Below are 23,594 nucleotides of genomic sequence, written 5' to 3'. Positions count from 1 at the left end.
TGGAGGAACTCATAGAAAAATTCTCGGAGAAATCCAGCCTGGAGAAATTCTTGAAAGGATTCCTGAGGAAAATCCCGGAGCAATTCATGGAGTAATTCCCGGAGGAACTCATGGAGGCATTCCTGGATAAAATCTCTGAGGAAATCCGGAGGAATTCCTGGAGAAATTCCCAGAAGAATTCCTGGGGAAATTACCGAAGGAATTCCTGAAGGAATATCCGAGGAGTTCCTGATGTGGGTTCTAGAGAAAATCCTGGAAAATTTCCAGAAGGATTCCCGGAGACATTTCCAGAGGAATTCCTAGAGAAGTTCTTGGAGAAATTCCAAGAAGGAATTCCGGAGAATTCCTGAAAAATTCCAAGAAATTTCCGGAGACATTCCCGAAAGAAAAAAACGGATCAATATTGTGGGGTGACAAAACTTGTCTGCAGGGGGCCAAAGACGGTGTCTAGTCTAGTCTAGTCTACACATACACAGCCATTCATTGAAAGAATCCTGGAATATTCCATCATTTTTCTTGTCATTATTAATGATTGCAGTACATCGAAGATGCATTACAAGCATTAAAGCGGCCAGGCCTACTGTGCAGCGTTTTAAATTCAGCAATAAAGACAATGAGTGGGGACACCTCGTACCAATTGCTTAGTTTATGACAAAAGCAAAAACGGTGAAAATCGGTGGGGGTGAATGTCACCCCTTGGTCCTTGGTGCTTCCTGGGATGGAACACAGTTATTTGGTCTAAGCGCCTTTACTCGCTCTCTGAAACGAAACTAAATTCTGATTTCTAATAAAGGAAACGAGAAGTTCTTAGATAATATAACATTAATAAAAAAAATAAAAAATGTTTGAAACGATCTCATCAAATCATCTGAATATCGTAATTCCACAGCAGTATATGAGAAAACACTTTTCCATGGGGAATTTCTGGAAGATTCTTCACGTAGCGACAGTCCTGTGTTCTCTGCAGGAGCAGGAGGAACAAGCGAAACAGGAGGGGTGTCTGCAGCTTGTTCTCGAAGGAGGAACCGCACCGGTGCTGCTGCCGCCATCTCTTCAATTAAGAATCTGTGCGTGATCTTCTGTTTATTATACACCGTCGGGCACTTATATTAGACGTTTCTATACAAAAACAGATTCTGGAACTCTAAAACGCTTGCGACCTTCACTTTCTTCTTCCATTTTCCCATAACTTTTCTCTGCTTCACTGCTTGACCACACAAAGGCCACAAGTGCCAAGTAGCAGGAGTCTGCAGGGGGCCAAAGACGGTGTGGCGAATAACCTAGCGAATAAATCACGTATCAAAGACTCAACTATCAGACAGTTTTTAGCTTGCTGAAAATCTTTGTTGAAGACGGCATCATTCTATCTTATCAGGATTCTGAGATATAGAAGTTTGAAAATTTTTTACCCTGGCGCGACCTAGTGGACGATTCTCAAACCAAAGACGCCATTGACAGATAGTTGCTACCCTGCGAACAACTTTGCTGAAAACGGCATGCTTGTACCTTATTAGAGTATTGAGATATACGTGTTTGAATTTTTCAGACACAATGCGCCACCCTTGGCGCCACCTAGCGGATAAATCCCAAAACAAAGACTTCACTATCAAATAGTTCTGAGCTTGCTGAAGAATTTTACCGAAAACAGCTTCATTCTATCTTATCAGTTTTCTGAGATATGAGGGTTTGAACATTGTTGACCCTGGTTGACCCTGGCGGCCGAATCGCGAACCAAAGTCGCCGTTGCCAGTTAGTTCTTAACCTGCTGAACAAATTCGCCGAAGACACTATACTTCTACCTCATCGGGATCTTGAGGGGAGCAAAGTATGTGGCCAATTTTGGTACCCCAAGACAATCCGGAATAACTCCGGAACCATGTGGACCAGGACCCATGTCCCCGGCATCATAAACTAGAAGAGTTTTTCGGGAAGTTGTGAAAATTTCATCAACATTCATCGAAAAACAAAAAAGTTATGGCCATTTTTGTGCTTTTCTGAAGGTGGAAAATGTACGTTGGCTGGATGAAGGTTAAGGACAAACGTCTTGAAATCCCGCTCCCTGTCGTGCGGTGATTGTATTTATTATTTAGCACCAGTCCACAATGGTTCATTTTCCCATTTTCACGCTCTTAATTAATAGCTCGTAAGATTGAGGAAATAGAGCAATGGTGTCTTCGGCAAAGTTGACGGGAATGACCAGCATCATCTTTTAGCAGTTAGAGTTTTCGGATTAATCCCCCTAAAAGTGAGAAACAAAATTATTTTTTTTTAATTGTTGAGATAGAGAGTTGACGTCTTCGGCAAAGTTGTAGCATTTCTGATTACAAACAACTTTCCTGAAGATGTCAATGTTGTAGTTTTTACACCAATGGAGAGAGAGGCCTGTGTTTGAAAGTTAACCCTAAAAACACGTTTTTAAGTGAAACATACATTTGTTGAATTTTTAGACCCATACAATGCTCTGCAAAGTTGTTTGTATCAATAAAATACGCAACTTTTCCGAAGACATTAAAGCTGTAAGAATTAAATGAGACGAGTTATAGATAAATTTATCATTTTTTCATCGACTTTTAGGGATGAATATCTTTTTAGGGGCAAAAAGGTGCAACTGACGATACCCTTATCAGAAAGAACATCTAAAGAGCTTTCGAATAAGGGTTAGTTTGTCCGTCCACGATCGGCTACTGATGAGATATGACCATGATAAAAAATGTCCATATTACGATTTTACTGCATTCTAATCTACGTTGACAGTAAAATTCATGGTTACTATGATCAAATAATATATAGCCTTCTCTAAGCTAATTTGCGCAACAGTCCTGATTGTTTGAAATACCAAATTTGTTCTAATAAACGTTTTCCACTGCCTTCTTATAAGATTTCCACTACAAGTCCCATTCATTGAATAAAATATTAGAATTCATCGGGGTTTCATACGCTCTCACACAGAGCCAATCAACTCACGAGTTCTTCTGGAAAGCAATTTAAAAATTTTATATCAAGAAAGTCCACACAATGAACTTTCATTAGGATAAGACGAAAGTTGGTTAAACTTCTATTTTATCATAGTAGCCATGATTTTTTTTCTGTCAAAGTAGATTTGATTGCAATTAAATCGTAGTGAGGACATTTTTTATTACGGTCATATCTCCGCAGTAGACGATCGTGGACGGACAAACTAACCATTATTTGAAAGCTCTTTAGATGTACTTTCTGATAAGGGTATCCTCAGCTGCACCTTTTTGCCCCTAAGAAATTTATTTATCCCTAAAATTCGATGAAAGAAATGATACATTTATCTATAACTCGTCTCATTTAATTCTTACAGTGTTGCGGGAAACAGGGTGGAATTATTAGGCAGAGCCGATTCTGATAGCGATTTCATTTATTGTGCTTCAAACTGTGGATGGTAAATTCAACAATGAATTATTATTAGCTTTATTAGGGAGATTTTCAGCCCGAGGCTGGTTCATCTCCTTCAACAATGAATATAAACATTTATATGGTAATAATATGGACTTACAATTCGGTGTGCCCTTGTGGCTTCAACACCCTATTCTTACTTGATTCGCGCAGGAATTTAACCTAGATAAGTTTTAACCGTTATGTGGCCGGCAAACTTTTTTTTTTTGCTTTCTTCTACACCGTGTATTTTAAATGGGTGCTGGGTACCCGGGTATTTACCCTGCCGGCCACATAAGGGTTAATATGAATTTATGATATTTTCACTGAATATAAGTTTCTTACTGTTTCTTATTGCGGCAAACTACGAACTACAAATGACGAACAACTTATGGCGGACTGCGGACGGGATCTACGTTACGGACTGTGGATGTTATAGCGCTGTAGAACTACGAACATAATTAAATAGATTTTCAATCAAGCCTAACTTGAAACAAACCTCAACTTTGCAATAATGAGATACGCACAAAATCACTAATCCGTAATGTCGTCACTAGCCTGCACCACCGTTCAAAGTTAGTTTCTATACACAAACTGAATTTCACACTTGACTCAAATTTGTATCCTACTGGTCGGACGTTTCAGCAAAAATGCGGTCTGATTAACCGCAAACAGTTTGATCCTTTTCATCCACAGCACGATGACAGTTGCCACTCGTTTTGCAGCGGCACATTGACAGATTCTCGCTCCCTTCAGATATACAGGGGATGGCCAAAATGTTTGGGATACGCAACTTTTTTTCTCCCACAAAAAAAATCAACATGCTGTAACTTTTCATAAAGTGCATCAAAAAATCTCAAATTTTGACTGTTTGTCAACCTATTATATGTGCATCATTGCTACAAATTTGGGCTTGATTGATAAATTTTTCGCGAAGTTAGAACCGTTCGGGTAAAACACTATTATTGAGACAACTATTTTTTTAACTGTCATATCTCGGTAATCAGTGAACCGAATTGAATGATTTTTTTAACGTTTATCAACAATAGATTGATACTTAATACAACGTTATAAAATGTAATATTTTCACACGGCGAATTAAGTTATACCGGATTGAAATTTTTATTCATATAGAGGAAAATAAGTCAAATTTACAATACCACACAAAAATTACTAAATGTGTTCTTCCTTCAATCTAAATAGGCTCTAATATATCTGATTAGAGATAACTTGAGAGCAGAAGTGGAAAATCTTTGGATATCAACACTAAAATGTATTGACATTGATGTAAAAAAATGACATTTTTTCGAGAAAAATCCAAAAAGTGTCAATCCATGATAGCTTTTTTCAACGTTTAAAAAGTACCTATGTTTTAATTGTTTGTGAAGCATTTACATATTGTATGTGTACGTTCAAAATTTCATTCAATTCAGCTCACTGGTTTACGAGATATGACAGCTCAAAAATTAGTTGTCAGAAAAATAGTGTTTTACCCGAACGGTTCTAACTTTGCGAAATATGAATCAATCGGGCCCAAATTTATACCAATGAAGCACACATAATAGGTTGACAAACAGTCAAAATTTTTTGATGCGCTCTATGAAAAGTTATAGCTTGTTGAACTTTTTTTAAGAGAAAAAAAAGTTGCCTATCCCAAATATTTTGGCCATCCCCTGTAGTTGATGGCAGCGTTGCCAGTGGCACAGTTTCTGCGGCGACATACAGCTTTGATGTCTTCGGCAAAGTTGCGTATTTTATTGATACATACAACTTTGTAGAACATTATATGCACGCAGAAAAATATATATTAAAGTCTAAAATAAACGACTTTGAAACAAATAAAATATTTCATTGATCCACGGCCTAAGTGCGATTTTCATTGAATCAAAAACATTGCGTATTGGCTTCAAAGCATTTTTGTTTTTGTTTTTAAGTCTAGTTTCCGTAAGCCTGAACGTAAGTTCAAAAACAAAAGTTTTTGATTCTAATATTTTCATTGAAATAAATATCCTGCTACTTTGTTTCAAAAATATTTATTTTTGATTAAAAAAAATATTTTAGGTATAAAAAAGCTTTGTTTTTTGTTTGAAATATTTATATTTAAAATAAATTCAGTATTTGTAAGTTGATCTGCAGTTGTTGCTACAGGCGGCGGGGAGGTTTTCTATACTTCCTGAAGCATATTCAATCAACGACGGCAGCTTCTGGTGAACAAAAAAGTTTTGTTAATATTCAATAAATCTTATGAAAGAACAGTAAATGCTTACCAGGTCATATCTCCACCCATTTTTATTTCCACTGGAAACGGCTGCTGTGTTGGCTCCTCCACATCCTTGGAAAAGAAGTCTTAATTTTAGAGTTGAGAAATAAATTTAACATTATCGTACGTACCTATCAAATTGCTCACCTAATCTCCAGATATAGAAACGATCTCAATAATTGTTTCATTAACTTTTGCTCAGCAATTTCATACGGCGGGTCGTTTTTGTTTTTGTTCTCTTGCAGTTAAACAAAGGGCGGCGAAAACACTTGGCAATTTTAACTTCAAAGTGGATATATTTTTAAATTAAAGACAAAATGACTTTGTCACTACGAAATCTATTTTAGAATCAAAGTGGTTTAAAGCCTGCGCACTTTAGAATCGGTACACTTTCAACCGGCTGCCGCTCAAAAACGGAGTCACTTGGAAAAAAGTGTTGTTAGAAGCAATTGAAGCTTATCTATTGTAGATTGTAGGAAAAGTATAAAATTTGCTGTTTTTATATTTTTAGATAAACTATTGATCTGAATTCGTAAATGCTGCCAGTTTTTTTTGCACACATTGAGCAAAAACCAATCATTGTCAGATTCAAGATTTGTGTAGGAATATAGGGTATGTGTGCCATCAGTAATCTCATGCTCCCATATTCATCCTATTCGAAAACAAGCGATTACGGCACCGATTGATTCCGTTCTTTGTGTTTACATGGGTGCTCACTTCTAACAAAAAATACAAAAATAAGAAACAAAACAAACAGCGCTCCAATCCCTTGTTTTTCGTAGGATGAAAATGGGAGCCACATGCTTAATAAGGGAATCAATACCCTATAATTATCAAAGCCACCAATTACGCAGTATATAATAGTTCTTGGTATTATGATTGATGATTAAGGGAGGTAAAATATTCCATAAGTGTTTTAAAATTTCCAATATAGCTATGGTAAGCCTTTGAAGGGTTTTATGGAAAATCAAAGACTTGCATAGATATTTAAGGTCAGAAAAATTGTTTTCGCATAAGCTTTAGTTCGGCAAATACGCATACGGGAAGGATACTATACGATTAGTATTGGTATACAAGAAATCAATTATTTGATGCAGAACAATATAATTAATCGTGGCTCGAAAGCTGTATGGACTATTGCTGACGAAATTCATTATATGTGTTTTGATGGCGTGAAATATCTAACGATTTTTTTAATAAAACTGAATCTACTCAGAAGTTTTTTATTTGTGATCATAGAATCACATCTACAGTTCCATGATCTATATGATTTTCAGTGTTTTATCCATTAAAACTATCTTATTTTAGGCTTATTATGAGGAGTTAGCCTTATGACTGTTAATTTCCGACTACTGTGAGGGAAAACTGCTGATAATTCAAAAAATAATCCACGTTTCGATATGAATTAAGTTGGGCCACTTGAATTGGGGAATTGTAGATCCAAAAAACGATCTCAGGAAATATTTTTTCATAAAAAAATAGTGTGAGTAAAATTATGTTTTGAATATAGCGTGAATGGCCAATAAGGCTATAAGTTTATTATGGTCTTGTGAACCATATTTGTCAAAAGTTTAATGTCGTAACTTGTTTTGAGCATATGTTTGATGAGTATAATTTTGTTTCTTGCGGAAATATCAGCCCGTAAGCTGTGAAATTTGAAAATATTGACGATCATTGGTTTGTGCAGAATAAAATGGCATGAATTTCACAATCAGGTCAAAATTTTATCTTGAACAAATAAAAACTGATTTTTTCATATTATTCCTACAAAACACAATGAGTAAGCTTCATTTGCTTCTTACAACATTTTTTTCTAGGTTAAACCGTTTTTGATCTGTAGCCGGTAGAAAGCGTACCGATTCTAAAGTGCGCAGGCTTTAGAATTAGAATCAAATAATCAATTGCTTTGATTCAAAAAAAAAAGTACGGAATTTACATCAAAGTTGTATTGCATTTGATTCTAATATGCGATATTTTTCTGCGTGTGGGTCTAAAAATTCAACGAATATATGTTTTACTTAAAAATGTGTTTTTGGGGTTAAGCTCCAAACACAGGCCTCTATCTCCATTGGTGTGAAAAATACAACATTGACGCCGTCAGGATAATTGTTTGGAATCAAAAATGCTACAAATTTGCCGAAGACGTCAACCCTCTATCTCAACAATTAAAAAAAATAATTTTGTTTCTCACTTTTAGGGGGATTGATCTGAAAACAAAAGATGGCGCTGGTGATTCCCGTCAACTTTGCCGAAGACACCATGAGCGCATGCACGCTGACATCATCACTGTCTCCTTCTCTTTCTTTCCTTCGTCGGTCCATGAAGCCGTCCTTGCCCTCACAAAAAATTGAGGGCAATGTTTACAAATCGTATGAGAATTCGATGAGGTTAGGTTTTTGCTGCAAGCCTCTATCGCTCTATAGTGGTTTCGCAGCGCGGCGTCACGAACACTAATGCAAATCTACTGGTTGAAAATATGCCCATCTGATTTTGCCAGGAACAGCTGATTTTTGTTTACTATTTTCAACCAGTAACTCAGGTAGTATTCGTGTAATGCAACGTGTACGTACACGCAACACCACTAAAAGCACTATTTCCTCAATCTTACGATCTATTATTTAAGAGCGTGAGAATGGGAAAATAAACCATTGTGCAGTCGATTTCTCGCAGTTTTTTATGTCAGAAATGGTCAACTTCACGTACCGAAATCAGCGTCGTTAAAAGATCAGTTTTTGGGTCATTTTTCCCACTGTGCACTATATTACCCAAATTTGTATTATTCATAGAAATGCTTCCTTACCTCGTGCTTCTCGCTGCTCGTACTCCCCCGTCATTCGGTCAATTTCGATTCTAAGTTGGCCAACCTTGGTAGTGAAAGCGAACAAGTCCAAGGTTATTCTTTATTGTTTAGTAAAAGGTCAATCAACTCATTCAAACCTGCTCGTTTCGGAAGCGTAGCACCACCTGTGCCAACCGGAACAACTTTTTGCAGCTCTTGCTATCCAACTTTTGGTCAGTAGGGACGGACGCCAAATCGACGGCCACTTCATCCTTGCGCTCGTCAGCAAGATTGTGCGGCGACACGGATAGCATGTAGCGCCAATCCATGTTGGTTAAAACTTATGTGGATGACTAATTATGATAAAAATTAACAGAAATTGAAGAGGCTTAAAAGAAAAAGTCCGAATCATATGAAACAAGGATCACTTTTTAGGCAGGATTCATTTGTTTTTGTTTGACTGTTGCTAGGAAGTAGCCGGTTGCTAGGGAAGTGCATTTGCATTTGCACTTACGCTGCACGCGTCCTTGCGCCGTTCCACGTGACACCGGTTGGCGCCAAGGACGCCAAAGCTTTCGTTGCTAGGGGGAGAACCGCGCAGTGTCTGCTCATCGTCGAGGGGTCCACCGCGGTACGTAGGTGAATTTCGAAGAATTCTAGTCAATGAAGTGAATCCTCACAGTACATAGTATAAATAATCAACAAATACATTCATCTTATGTTCACATGGCCTTTACAAATTCTTTCCGAACGGAAATTTGTCATTGGTTTTCAGAAAGTAGTTTCCCTTTGCCGTCCGAGGACACGCGTATCCCAGTGGTATGGCTTTGCTCGGGCAGGCACCGGTATCGAGCGATAGGATAGAGTTGCATTTCACCGCCAGCAAATGGTTCTCGTTGCCTGGGTAGACGGTTTCGGCGTACAGCTCCCAAGCCCTAGCATGCGAGCAGGAAGGGTCCAGGCATCCGGGTTGAACGGAAACCACTCTGCGAAATATATACTCATTAGACTGGGTCAACAATGTCGATTTTCCGGAACAAAGCTTTTCCGATTCCTTTTTGCGTCCAAACCAACTGTGCAAAATTTGGGAGCGATTGGTTGCTTCCCCGTATTCCGCATTGCGATTGAAAATTGTATGGAATTTCGTATGGGAAAACGTACTTTTTTGCATTTTCCTCATAAATTGAAATTTTTCGTCTAAACCGATCTAACTAATTACGTTAAAGTATTGCCTAGGATATACCGAAAAACTTTGCCGAAGACCGCAAAGTGATCCGACACTTGTGGAAAAAGTTGTAACGTACAGATTGCCCGGTGGTGCTTAACGTTTAACATGTAAAGGAATAACATCAATAGTAAAATCTCAATTTTTGGCCTAAGTTACCAGGCGAATAACTTTTTTCGCAAGCGTCGGATCACTTTGCGGTCTTCGGCAAAGTTTTTGGGCATATCCTAGGCTATACTTCAACGTCATTAGTTACTTGTTATTGGACAAAAGGATTCAACTTATGAGTTATATGCAAGAAAGTACGTTTTCCCATACTAACTTCCATACAAATTTCAATCGCAATGCGGAATACGGGGAGGCAATCAATCGCTCCCAAATTTTGCATAGTTGTTTTGGACGCTAATATAGATTGAAAAAGCTTTGTCCCGGGTTGATACGATACAGTTTAAAGTTTCTCCATACAACGTTGACCCACTCTAATACTCATGTGTATTAAACTTATCCGAAATAATTAATCTGAAAAGGTTATACAGTAATAGTATGAAGCTATAGATTACTCTAAGTTTTCTTTCAATGTTTCCTTCGGATTTTTTTTCATCGATTCCTTCGAAGATTTTTTTATCGATATCACCAAGGATTTTTCCAGATGTCTTTCACAAAACCTTTAACGATTTCATCAAGAATGTTTTTCACGTGAATTTATCCAAAAAAAAAATCCTTACTCATGGGCGTTGCCAGAGGTGACCAGGTTGGGGTCGTGCCCGCTATTATTCCCCTGAGATTCCCTTTAGGAATTCATCCAGGAATTATTCTTGGGATTCCACCAGGGGTTTTTCCAGAGATTTCTCCAGGAATTACTTTATGGATTCCTCCAGGGATTTCTACACGAATTTCTCCAGGAATTCCTCAAAGGATTCCTTCAAAGGATTTTTTTTTTTAATTTCTCCAGGTTCCTCTCAGCATTCCTCCAAGAATTCCTTATTGGAATTGCTCCAGGAATTCATCCAAGAATTTCGACAGGATTTTGTACAGAAGTTCCTCCAGACATTTCTCCAGGATTTCCTCCAGAGATTCCTCCAGGAATTGTTTCAGAAATTCCCCAGAAATTTTCTCTACAATTTTTTTCAGAAATTTCTTGAAAGATTTCTTCAGACATGCCTCCAGGAGTTCTTCCAGAGTTTCCTTCAGGCATTCCTGCAGGAATGCCTCCAGCGATTCATCCAGGAATTTCTCCAGGGATTTTCCAGGAATTCCTTCATGGATTGCTCCGGGAATTCTTCCATGGATACCTTCAGGAATTCCTCTAATGATTGCTTCAGAATTTCCTCTCGGGATGTCTTCAAAAATTTATTCAGGGATTTCTTCAAAAATTTCGGAAAGTCTTACATTGTCATTTCCAGGGATGCACCAAATAATTTCTCCAGAATTACCTGTATAGTTTTTGAATTGCTTCAAGGATTTTTAGAGGAATTGCTTTAGCGTTTTCGTATTGGAATTCCTTATGATTATTATCGAGCGATGCATACAGGAAAATCTTTTAGAAGTTCATCGAATTTGTTCATGAATCCATCCATGAAATTCTTCAAGAATATCCCCTGCAGCTTCTGCAAAGAAATTCTTTCAGAAATTCATCCTGCGATTCTGTTAGGAATATATCCCAATTTTTTTTTTTTCAAGAAATCTTCCAAGAAGTTATCCATTGATTGTTTAGGGAACTTCTCCAGAGTTTCCTCTAGGAGTTTTTCCAGGGATGTTGAGAGCGTGTTCCTCTAGAAATTCCTTCAGGGATTTTTCCAAAAAACTGTCAAGACACTTCTATAGAAATTCCCCAAAAAATTTCTCAAGAGTTTTCTCCAACGATTGTTTTAGGACATATCCTAGAATTTTTTCGGGGCTTTCACCTGGCTTCTGATTTTTGTGTAGGAATTTCTCCAGAAATTTCTCTTGGAATTTCTATAAGAAGTTTCCAAGAAAAATTCCAATGATTTCCACCAGTTCTTTCAGGGATTGCGTCAGGAATTCCAGGGGTTCTTCTAAGCAACACACATATCACAGAAGTGTCACGCCAGCGCAAGTTTTGGTAACGCAGAAGTTACTGTGACTTACATTAAACAAATAAGTAGCTAGAAGCACTTCCAGGCATTTTTTCAGGAACTCACCCAGGTAAAACTTTTTGCAATTCTCCCAGGGTTTTCTCCCGCAATTTCTCTAGGAAATGTACCAGGAGTTCGTCTAGGAATGCTTTCTTAAATTCTGCCATACATTTCAGCGATTCGTCCAGGAGTTCCTCCAGGGTAATTCCAGGATTTTTTTCCAAAAATTTATTTGCTTGTTCTCCAGAAATACGCCTAGGAATTCCAGAGATTCCCTTAAGGAATTCTTACAGGGATACCTCGAGGGTTTCCTCCACTGATAGTTTCTAGGCTCTTACGAGAATATCTTCAAAATTTATTTCAATGATCATTCCGGGAACGGTTTATTCTTAGAGGAATAGAGGTCCAGGATATTACAAGATTCTGGATTATCAATTACTGAAAGAACCCAAGTTAGTCATAGTAGACATCATGTGAAAAATTTCAAAAAAATCTTCAGAAGGGTTACACAGGGGTTGTTCTACTGGAGATAATGTTGAAGAAAATTTTAAGTTGATCCTAAAAATGTTCGTAATTTCCAAAAAAGTTCAGCTATGATTTTTTACAAAAAAAATTGTAGATATTGACATAAACTTCTTCTTCTTCTTTGTGGCTCAACGTTCGCATTGGAACATGGCCTGCCTCTCTTCAACTTAGTGTTCTTAGAACACTTCCACAGTTATTAATCGAAGGGCTTTCTTTGCCTGCCGTTGCATGAATTTGTACATTGTGTGGTAAAACTTTGAGTTTTCTTGATGAAATTCTTGAAGGAATTTCTAACAGGATTCGTAAAGAAATTTTGAAAGAATCTTCAAAAAAATCACTAAGGATTTATGTTGAAAAAGTTACTACAGGAATCCTTGGACAAACTCTTGAAGAAATTTTAGGGGAAGATTCATATGTTACGTTCATTATTTTATTTTTTAATTCCTAAAATTCCTGAAGGAATCCTAGCTAATATATTTGATGGTATCGTGCAGGAATCTTTTAAAAGATTTTTGAAAAGAATCTTTGAGAAATACTGCATGACGTGCTTGCAGTATTATGGAAGAAATTTGAAAGAATCTACGAAGAAATCACTGAAAGAATTGATGAAGGATTTCTTTAAGAAATCATCGGAAAAATTCTTGAAAGAACTTTTGGAAAAACTTCTGCATAAATTTTTTGACTTTTTAGATACCTCTGAAGGAAATCCTAGAATAATCCTTGCAGATTTTTTAAACAAATTTATTGGAGGAATTCTTCGAGGAACCATTAGAGAAATTCTTGAAGAAATACTTGGACAAATGCTTGATGAAAGCTTAGAAGAATGTTTTAAAAGGTTACTCAAAAGAATTCAAACAGGATATTGTTTAGAAAATACCTGAAGGATTTTTTGATAGATCCGTATAGTATTCTTCATGAAGAATTCTTTAAAGAAACTCCAGGAGGATTTTTTTTTCAAGAATTCCTTTAGATTTTCTCAGAGAAACTACTATAGGAACTCTTAGAGGAATTTCTTGGAAAATCCTTGGAGTAACTCGATGAGGAATTCTAGGATAAATTTTCGGAAAAAAAAAAACGTTACAGGAATTCCTGAAGGAATTTTTAAAGAAATTTCTACAAGAATCCTTGATGGTATTAATACAACAATCCCTTTAAACAACTTTGAAGATATTTCTCAAACAATTCTTTATTCACCCAGAAAACCAGTAACGTGATCAGTAATCATATAAGATGTTGCATAGGATGATAAAGTGGAGGCGATATGCGTTCATGCTTCCATTTAGGCGCATGTAAAATGTATGCATATCGCATGCACTTTAACATCTTATTCAACATATTATACGATCACTGGTTGACTGGGCAGATACTTTAGAGATATTCAGGATCATTCGAGTTGTTCTGCAATTCAGGACATGGAATCTACAATCGTAACAATAATCAAACCTCTGTCTCCAGTTAGCCCCCTCTTAACAACGGAACAGACCTCTAGTCCTTGAAAAAGGTTGAATAAAGCAACCGAAACCGTCGGATGTAGAGGTAAATTAGTTTTCGCTGATTTTACCGACTGAAAAGGCCGAAAACCCCTAAAATTGCTGAGAGCTACAGTCGTAAAGATCTTTCTTGCTAGTGGTTAAGGCTGTTGATCGCCAATCCGGAGACGTCGGGTTTTTTATCGACTCCCTGGGCATAGTGTATCATTGTCCTTGCCTCACAATATACAAATTCATGCAATGGCAGGTAAAGAAAGCCCTTCAATTGATAACTGTGGAAGTGCTCCAAGAACATTAAGTTGAAAAGAGGCCGACCAAGTTCCAGTGGGAACGTAGAGCCATAAAAAAGAAGAAGAATCAAACCTCTGCTAAACTATACGCTATATCCAAATAAAATTTTCATCAAAAATGTATCTTACCCGTTTGGATAGAAATCCACGTCGCCGATGGGATCCCGCTTGCCCAGAACCTTCGCATTACTGTGAATGATGTCCACGAAATCGGCGTCTCCACGGGAAATTCCGCTCAGCGCTTCACCTTCGTTGAAGCACGGATTCGCCGGATCCAGCCCGGTGATTCTCGGAATTGAGGCATTGGTCAACCTTTGGAAGTGTCTTCCGGCACTTCCCACAATATGTGCCCCCAGACTGTGTCCGATCAGATGTATCTTTTCCACCGGTATAAAGTTGATCAAATGTTGCAGGCCTACGGCTAGGGCCTCGCCCAATTCATTGGTGTTGAACGCAGACCAAGTGTACAGGGTGTCCACGAAGTCTGAAGTATCGATGACTACAAAATTGTTTCCTCCACGTGCCTGGTAGGCACTGAAGATGGTGTCGATGGCCCGGTTCGATCCGTTGATGTTCGAGGTCCATCCCGTGACGAGGATAACCGTGTCCTGCGAATCGTTGAACAACGGATAACTCCACAGGGCGTCCGAATCCAGCAGCGGCACTGTGACGTTCTCCGCACCCGTCATCAGGACGTAGTTCAACGCGGAAATGTTCACCGAGTTGTCCGATTCCGTTGCATTTGCTGATACCGCAAATGAACCTGAGAGAAAGAATCTTGCAGTTATTCGTGGCTCATTCGAGCTAATCGAAACAAGTGGTACTCACAGATCTTATTGATGGTCGCGGCTAACGCCTCCAGTGGCACTCCGGCGATGGATTGTTTCGCGAAATCCGCCAGCTGTTCTGGCGAGAAAATCTCCGGAACCTTCTCGACGACCGTTTTGACCGTTTTCCCGGCGACCTTCGCTACATCTCCCGTTGATTTGGCGAGTCCAGCGAAATCCAATGCATCCAAGTAGCCCACAGAGGACACCAGCAGTATCAACAGCGATACGCGATGATACAACTTAGTCATCGTGTTATTCCTGCAATGTATTCGTTTAACGAAATTAACGGATTAGTCAAAGTTCAGAACAATGTACGCTCGCCCGGACCCGTGGGAAATCGAACCGGAAAATTACTGATGACTGTGACGTCGACGACGCCCTGCTCTTGCTTGCGTGTAGTTTCAATCGAGCGAGACATGCTTCAATTTCTACATACAAGGCGCGGAGATGTAGAGTCGCGATGTTCAGATTGTTAACGCATGATTAGCGGTTGCGGAGCGGGTCGTTGTCCAGCTATGCGCTCCGGCGACGACGACGTTATCTCAATGCAGTGCAATGATTCATGCGAAGACTCGTCGTCAATCGTTGAGATCCATTGGAAATAATTTGTCTCGGATTATTGCCAGACAACAAGATATACATAATACATATATTTATAATTGAATTGAATCATTATATTACGAAGTGTCATTCGTATTGCAATTATCCTAACAAGTTTATATTTTATATTCAGTGCAAAGTATTGGATAGCGAATATAAAGGAAGCGGAAAATTTTAAAAGATCTGTCACTTTACGTGATTTGATTTATTTATGAGCTTTGGAAGCTGATTGCGCATTTACAGCAGAACTCTGTCTTTAACTGTGCACTGTGCACAACTTAATATTCTTTATATAACTTGATATGGATATGTAATGCAGCACAGCGTACTATCTTTGTCTCAAATATCGTATTATGTGTCTGAAGGATTTTTGGACGCTGAGTTCAAATCTGAACTCAGATATGCTCATTCACAAGTTTAAGATATAAGGGTTGACGGTTCGTGGTGCGTAGTTCAAAGGGTTGGACATGGGTCGAGATTTTATCAAGATAATGTGTCGACTTAAGTATGTCCAATCACTACTTCTAAGACTCGCATTTCTATCGAATAGGGCTCACAGATAGCAATCGTTGTAGCTGTGGTGCAGTCTATCAAGATATCACCCATGTTGTGTGGGCATGTCCCGAATACGGTATTTTCAGATCCGATTTATGTGCATCCCTCTGGGCCCGAGAAAAGAAAGGCATTAGAGATGTGTTAGGTAAACATGGTCTTCAGTATCTACATGGCGCTTTTGTACACAGCTAATCGCGTTCGGCTCAACCGCTGAGCGTTCGGTAATGGATTTTTAACGAAATTCGGTAAAAGTTGCAACCTTTACCGATTTTTTCCTGTAAAACAAACTTAACCCTCTAATACCCAAATTTTTGATTTTGATCTAAGTATCATTTTTCGTCATCTAAAATCGATTTAAACATGTTTTAGAAGATGATTCTTTTTAATTCTCGATTTCGTGAATTTCAGTTTTTGATTTTACTAATTTTTATTTTTGAACATCCCCACACTTTTATATTTTTCCTGGAAGCCTATTTGGGGTACGGATTTTTTGAGATGAAAACATTTTGAGATTTTATGATTATTGTTGAAATATTATTATTTTAAATTTTTTTCACAGATAATTTTATTTTCCGTGTTATTTTAAGGAAAATAATTTTAGAGTGTATTCGATTCCCTTAAACTATTAAACAAGGATAGAATGATTTGGGAAAAATTTAAAATATGTTAATTGTAGCGATTCAATACAAAATAAACAATGACTTCTAAAAGGTGACTAAAACATCAATTTTTCAATGATTTTCAAAAAATGTAAATACGTTTTATAATACACCAAAAACCATTTTGAGATATACAAAACAGTCCTTAATATCAGCCAAAAATATAAAAATTTTGATTTTCCACGAAACAAAAATTACAAAAATGATCAAACTATACCCCGTCTAAAGGCGGGATTGGGTATTAGAGGGTTAACGGTTGAGATTTCGGTAAAACACTACCGAAGTCGGTGATTTTTTCTAACTGTGTACGACTTTTTGAAGCTGAAGTCTGCGTTTGATACCCCGTCTTGCTGTTCCACTTGTCTACCTCGTGTCCCTTCCAAAACCGTTTGTTTGTATCGTTAGTCGTTACAGGTTGTCGTTTGTCCACTTTATTCCAGTTTGACCAGCAGAAATACGTCACACCATGCTGCCAAGTGCCAACGAAAGGCCACCATCATCCTATCCCTTTTTTTTCAAATATATCGACCAAACCGCGAGTTTTACGGTTCCCCAAAACTGGCATAGCAAATAAGATCGAAGTGTGAAATTGTAAAAAAAAAAGTTTCATATGAATTCGTTCCGTTATGCCTGTTGGCGCATGAGCCTAAAATAAAAGTACAAGTAAAAAAAAATCTTATAATAGAATTATTCCAATCATCAAGCTTGGTTGAATGACTTTTGTGAAATTCATGGAATACGTAAACAACATGTCAAAATTCCCGAATATTCCGGAACTGGTTCCGGTGGGAAAAGAAAGGATTTTCTAGAACCATATGCTGCTATAGAGCTAAACAGAAACAAAATTTTACTAGTATTCAATTCAAACAAAAGCTTTGCTAAGAGCAAAGATTTTAAAGCACAAGATGACCCACTTCTCGGAATCCCATATAAGCATCTGGCGAACGGAATTATTTGACTGGAACGCCAACGGTGGTGAGAAATCGAAACTTTTTATTGAAAATAATCGCAGTAGCTCTGGTTTTGTTCTGCCGCACAAATGTCACATCTGCGTAAAAGTTTATGGGTGAAAATTGTTATGACTGATTTGATTGAGTTAAAAAGCAGGATATCGACGAGAACCAAATATCGAAATATTCTATGTAAGTAAGCAATACTATATCTTTTACCATTTATTTTTTTTTTTACATTTATAGATATTTAGATTCCAGATTACTTCCGCTTCCTAATGAAACATAGTAGTGTCCGACATCCTGATGCTTAGTCCAAACCTCGCAGAAAATTATGTAGTATATATGTAGAAGAATTCATACCAACACAATAAAAAATGTATTATTTTCTAAAGATTTCATTATTATTTACACACTAAGATTCAGATGTTCCAGCTCAGTAATTTTTTCACTGAGTTCAGTATTTTTTCCATCTTTTTACTGAGTTTTCAACAGCAGATTTATTTCGGTACACTCGGTAATCGTATTTACCGTTCACCAGTAACGATATTTACCGTGCTTCAGTAACTTTTGACAGTTTGTGAGCTGAGCTCGGTAACTCATTTACAGAATATCCGCAAAATAAATAACCGAGCGTACCGAGTTAAATCTGCTGTTGAGAACTCAGTAAAAAGATGGTGAAAATACCGAGCTGATCTTAGTGTGTATCGATCACGCTGTAGAAGCCAGTCATAGCGGAGATTCTCCGCTATGGATGACTTCTACAGCTGGATCTAAAGCAACTACGGGGACGGAGTAAAAATTCCATTTCATTGGCTAATCGTTGAACTGGGTTGATGTTTAGGACCAGTCTTGGCCGTGGTTCAACCTGATGCACTGATGAGCCCTCCAAACCTTTCCTCAGATGGTGTGGCTTGTAACCTTCTCAAAAATGTTCAAGTTTTTGAGATCATATATGTATGTGGGTTCCACTGCTCTGAAGTTGCCTAACAGTAACGAAATAAAGCTGGTTTTCGACTAAAAACTTGAACTGAATAGCCGAATGATTTTCTGCAATGCCAGGAAAACTGCTGAAAGTGACGCTTTACGCTGTTTTATGTTTACCCCAGAATTTGATATCAAAGTCGCCCCTGGTTCTGTCTGGCCAATCAGTTCGACCGCGAGTCGTAGTGTGGCGCACCAATCGGCAAAAAGTGTTCGCCTGCTTATCGCCAGAGTTGGTTATATTGTACTCTATAATATTTGCTAAGAGCATAAAAATGGGATTACTTAAAAATTCATTCAGAGATTATTCGAAGTATTTCTACGGGAGTTTCTTCCAGGATTTTTTTCCAGAAATTTTTCCAGGAATTGCTCCCGGAAGTTATCCAGGAATTCTTCCAAGACTTCTACGGATTGCTCTGGGGATTCATCCAGGAATTCCTCCGAGAATTCCTCCAGGGATTTCTCTAGGCATTCCTGCAGGCATTTCTCCAGATTTTCCTCCAAGATTTCCTCCAAGAATTCCTCCAGGGCTTCCTGCAGATATTCACATGACAATTTCATCTGGAATTTCTCAAGGAAATCCTCTGGTTGGTCCTTCAGAAACTTCCGCAGGAATCCCATTCGGAAGTTATCCTGGAATTCTCCAAAGAGTTACTCGAGCCATTTCACCAAGCATTTCTCCAGGATTCCATCCCGGAATTTCCCCAGTTACTCCTCCAGATATTCCCCCAAGAATTCTACTAGGAATTTCTTCAAGAATTTCTCCAAGAATTTCCATAGGAATTGAACCAGGAATTCCTTCAGCAATTCCTACAGCAATTCCTCCCGGAATTTCTCCAGCATATCTTTCAGGGATGCCTTCAGAAATTCTTCCTGGAATTTTCCAGGTATTTCTCCTTTAGCCATTCTCCAGGGACTCCGCAGAACTCTACGATCGAATAAAGTTCGCCGTAACACGAAGTTAACCATCTACATCTGCGCTGATTAGACCGGTCGTCCTCTATGGGCACGAAACATGGACCCTACGTGCAGAGGACCAACGCGCCCTTGGAGTTTTCGAACGGAAGGTGTTGCGTACCATCTACGGCGGAGTGCAGATGGAAGACGGGACTTGGAGAAGGCGAATGAACCACGAGCTGCATCAGCTGCTGAGAGAACCAACCATCGTCCATACCGCGAAAATCGGGAGGTTACGGTGGGCGGGTCACGTCATCAGGATGTCGGATAGCAACCCGACTAAAATGGTTCTCAAGAGTCATCCGACCGGTACAAGAAGACGTGGAGCGCAGCGAGCTAGGTGGGTCGACCAAGTGGAGGACGATCTGCGGACCCTACGCAGAGTACGGAACAAACAGCCATGGACCGAGTGGAATGGAGGCGGCTACTATGTACAGCAGAGGCCACCCCGGCCTTAGCCTGATCGGTAAGGTAAGTAAGAAAGTCTTTCAGACATTCCTACAGGAATTGCTCTATGCATTCCTTCTGGAATTTCCAAAGGCATTTCTCCAGGAATTCTTGCTGGCTTTCCTCCAGGAATTCATCCGAAGATTCCTCCAGGAATTCCATTAGGTATTCTTCTTGGAATTCCACCAGGAATGTATCCAGGAATCCAGGAGTTTTTCCAGGGATTTTCACAGTGATTCCTCCAGGAATTCCTTCGAGAATTTCTCCAGGAATTTCTTCGAGGATTCTCCAGAAAGAGAAATTTCTCCAGAATTCATCGTGGAATTTCTTCAGGAATTCATTCGGGGGTTGCTCCAGGAATTCATCCAAAAATTTCTTCAGGTATACTTTCAGAAATACCTACGGAAATTCCTCCAGGTAATCCTGCAAGAATACCTCCAGGGTTTATCCAGAAATTCCTTCAGAGATTTTTCCAGTAATTTTCTCAGGAATTCCTCTAGGTATATTTCCAGAAATTCCTCCAGGAATTTCTCCAATGATTCCGCCGGAAGTTTGTTCAGAAGTTCCTCCAGGCATTCCCCCAGGACTTCCGCCAGAGATTTCTCAAAGAATTGCTCCAGGGATATTTCCAAGAATTCTCCTAGGGATTCCTCCAGCAAATCCTGCAACATTTCCTTCAAGGATTCTCCCAGAAGTTTGTCTAAGAAATCCTCCAGGAATTCTCCAAGACATTTTTTCAGAAATTTATACAAGGATCCCTCCCAGAATTGCTCTCGAGATTCCTCCAGGATTTCTTCCAGGGATTGCTCCAGGAATTTCTTTAGAAATTTCTCCCTCCGGGGATTCCTTCGGGAATTCCTCCACGGATTACTCCGGCAATTTTTCCAGGGATTGATCCAGGAATATCTCTTGTGATTCTTTCAGAAATTTCGCTCGGAATTTTTTCAATAAATTATTCAGGGGTTCCTTTATCTTTTCCTGGGATGCACCCAAGAATTTCTCCCAGCTTACTTCGAGGATTTCTAGATGGATTCTTCCAGCGATTTGTGTTGGAATTTTTACAGATAATTTTAGAGGAATCCATACAGATGTCAAGAAATCGTTCAAAATATCATCTAGGTATTCTTTCTTAATTATCTCAAAGAAATCGTGTAGTAATTTATCGACGGATTTGTTCAGGAATCCATCCATGAATTCCTTCAAGACTATTCCCTGCGGCTGCTGCAAAGGATTTCCTTCAGAAATTCGTCCTGCGATTCTTTCCTGTTGTTATTTTTTTCTTAAATGCAAGAAATCCATCAAACAGTTATCCATTGATTTTTTCAGGAACTCTTCCAGAGATTCCTCTACGATTTTTTTCAGGGATGTTTTGAGGTTTTGTTCTTTAGAAAGTCCTTTAGGAATTCTTCCAAAATAAATGTTCAAGGGATTTCATCAGAAGTTCCCCCGGGACTGCCTCAAGCGTTTTCTCCTAAGACTATTTTATGACTTATCCTAGAATTTCTTCCGAATTTGGGTAGAGATTTCTCAAGAAATTTATCTTGGAATTTCTCCAAGAAGTGGCCTAACAATTTTCCAGAGATTCTTTCAAGAATCCATCCAGCAGTTTCTGCAGGAGTTTAATCAAAGATTCCATCAGAAATTCTTACAAAAGATCGTCCAGGGATTCTTCCAAGCATACGAAGGTGCATCATCAGTGGAAGTCGTGCCTACTACGGGCTCCAGAAGAAGCTGCGGTCTAAAAAGATTCACCCACGCACCAAGTGCACCATGTACAAAACGCCAATAAGACCGGTGATCCTCTGCGGACACGAGACATGGACCATGCTCGAAGAACACTCGGAGTTTTCGAGCGACGTGTGCTAAGGGTTGCTCCAACATCACTGCAAAAAAATACTGTACAAATTACTACGTTCAACTTTCTTAAATTTTATATTTTCCATGGACGTACATTGTTAAACCTTTATGATAGTTAAATTCAGATTGCCATTTTTAAAGATCATATATTTTTAAGAGCACATTCAAAGCATTCCCGTTATTTAGTGACCACCCGTTATTGAATACGTCCTTTTGATACGAAACACTAGCCTCTTGTTGGCTTCCACTCACTACGAAACAAAAAGATGTTTTCACATGGACAAAAATTATTGCGTCAGTGAAGGATGGGCCCGTTGTTTACGAACAGTAGCGACATCTGCAATTTGCAAGTAGGTACGCGAAACTGAGCTCATCTGTCAAGTTACGGGGGGGGTTGGTTGATTCAAATGTTCAGTAGTTGGTCAATTGACCACATCGCTTTTACTCCTGTTTGACATTTGCTCACTACCGCCACCTAGTGATGGGCGATTTCGTGACGATATTTTGAATGCCATTTTTCTAAGTGTTTCTCTGTGATCCCAGTTAACAGGTTCGAATATTTGTCCAAAAAGAAAACAATGCTCTTTTTTACTCGATAGAATTTTCATTAGGTCAAACAGATATTGTTTCTTGAGCTTGACCTTTTTTATTTGACCCTGTGTAGGGTATTGGATCCCTTATAAAGCATGTGGCTCCCATTTCCATCGCTGTTTGTTTTGTTTCTTATTTTTGTATTCTTCGTTAGGAGTGAGCACGCATGAAAGCAAAAAGAACGGAATCAATCGGTGCCGTAATTGCTTGTTTTTGAATAGGATGAATTTGGGAGCATGAGATTACTTATGGTACTCATACCCTACTTGAGGCCTCTGAATCAGAACTTCTTATACCTACACGACTCGACATCCTGACATCCACAATGTCCACATGCATGCAGTGCATCAAGTGACTTCAACGCCTACTCAAGTGACGAACTTTCAAAATTATCATTCCCACAAGTTTTCTTTGATCTTTAACGATAATTTTAGGAACTTTTTTCTGGCATTTTACTACTTATCACTGTGATCAAACTTTCTCAATCACCACCACCCACCTCGTGAGCTAACATATCACTTACTTTTCCTCGACGACACAACGACGTGACGAGAACACCGACCGGCAGCTAAACGACTAAACTACAGTTCTTAACGGCTCACTTCTCCAGATCGCACTGCCCGGTCGCCTGGGAAAATGATAATTTTATACTCACTTAAATGTGGTGCCTGCTACAATTCAATCTGCGATGATCGCCGTCGTCGTCATCGTCGTCGCGATTAAATTTATTAGAATAGAATGCAGCTCGAGACGACGACAACGACAATGACGGGCGCGACGCCGAGAATCATCGACGTCATGCCTCCTTAAAATTGCGGCTTCCTTGTATGGGGGGTAATGGACATTGAGGGTGGGTCATACTTTTGCATGGAAGGCACAAAGTGGTTCGCGGGATGTAATATCAAGCTATTTTTTCTTGTTTCAATGATAAAGAGAAAATGTAACTAGAAATGTATGACAATAAAACTATTGGGAAATCATTAAAATTATTAGGCGTTATCTATGGATTTGCCATCTAAATGTATAAGTAAAAAACACACAGTGATTTGAAATGGCGACCCACCCTAATACTCAATGTACCAACCGTAGGCATACTG

The 23,594-nt window shown here is 38.8% G+C and overlaps 2 protein-coding genes across 2 annotated transcripts in view; both read right to left on the bottom strand.

Moving 5' to 3' along the window:
• Positions 1-9,036, bottom strand: part of LOC109406007 (centrosomal protein Cep290) — a 30,485-nt gene extending 21,449 nt beyond the window's left edge. Inside the window, exons 1-2 of the mRNA XM_062853393.1 lie at positions 8,600-9,036; positions 8,463-8,526 (exon numbers count right to left, since the gene is read on the bottom strand). Coding sequence (XP_062709377.1) covers positions 8,463-8,526; positions 8,600-8,770 — 235 coding nt within the window. The 5' untranslated portion in view covers positions 8,771-9,036. The remainder of the gene's footprint in view (positions 1-8,462; positions 8,527-8,599) is intronic.
• Positions 9,037-9,129: 93 nt separating this feature from the next.
• Positions 9,130-23,171, bottom strand: LOC109408420 (vitellogenin-1). The gene is made up of 4 exons (XM_029876577.2): positions 23,021-23,171; positions 14,896-15,155; positions 14,197-14,830; positions 9,130-9,427 (listed from the first exon to the last, which is right to left on the bottom strand). The coding sequence occupies exons 2-4, from the start codon at positions 15,143-15,145 to the stop codon at positions 9,175-9,177; spliced, it is 1,137 nt and encodes a 378-aa protein (XP_029732437.1). The 5' UTR covers positions 15,146-15,155; positions 23,021-23,171; the 3' UTR covers positions 9,130-9,174.
• Positions 23,172-23,594: the final 423 nt, after the last annotated feature.

The sequence above is a fragment of the Aedes albopictus genome, chromosome 2 (assembly GCF_035046485.1).
Source record: "Aedes albopictus strain Foshan chromosome 2, AalbF5, whole genome shotgun sequence".
Taxonomy (NCBI): domain Eukaryota; kingdom Metazoa; phylum Arthropoda; class Insecta; order Diptera; family Culicidae; genus Aedes; species Aedes albopictus.
This window is presented reverse-complemented; position numbering and strand designations above follow the sequence as displayed.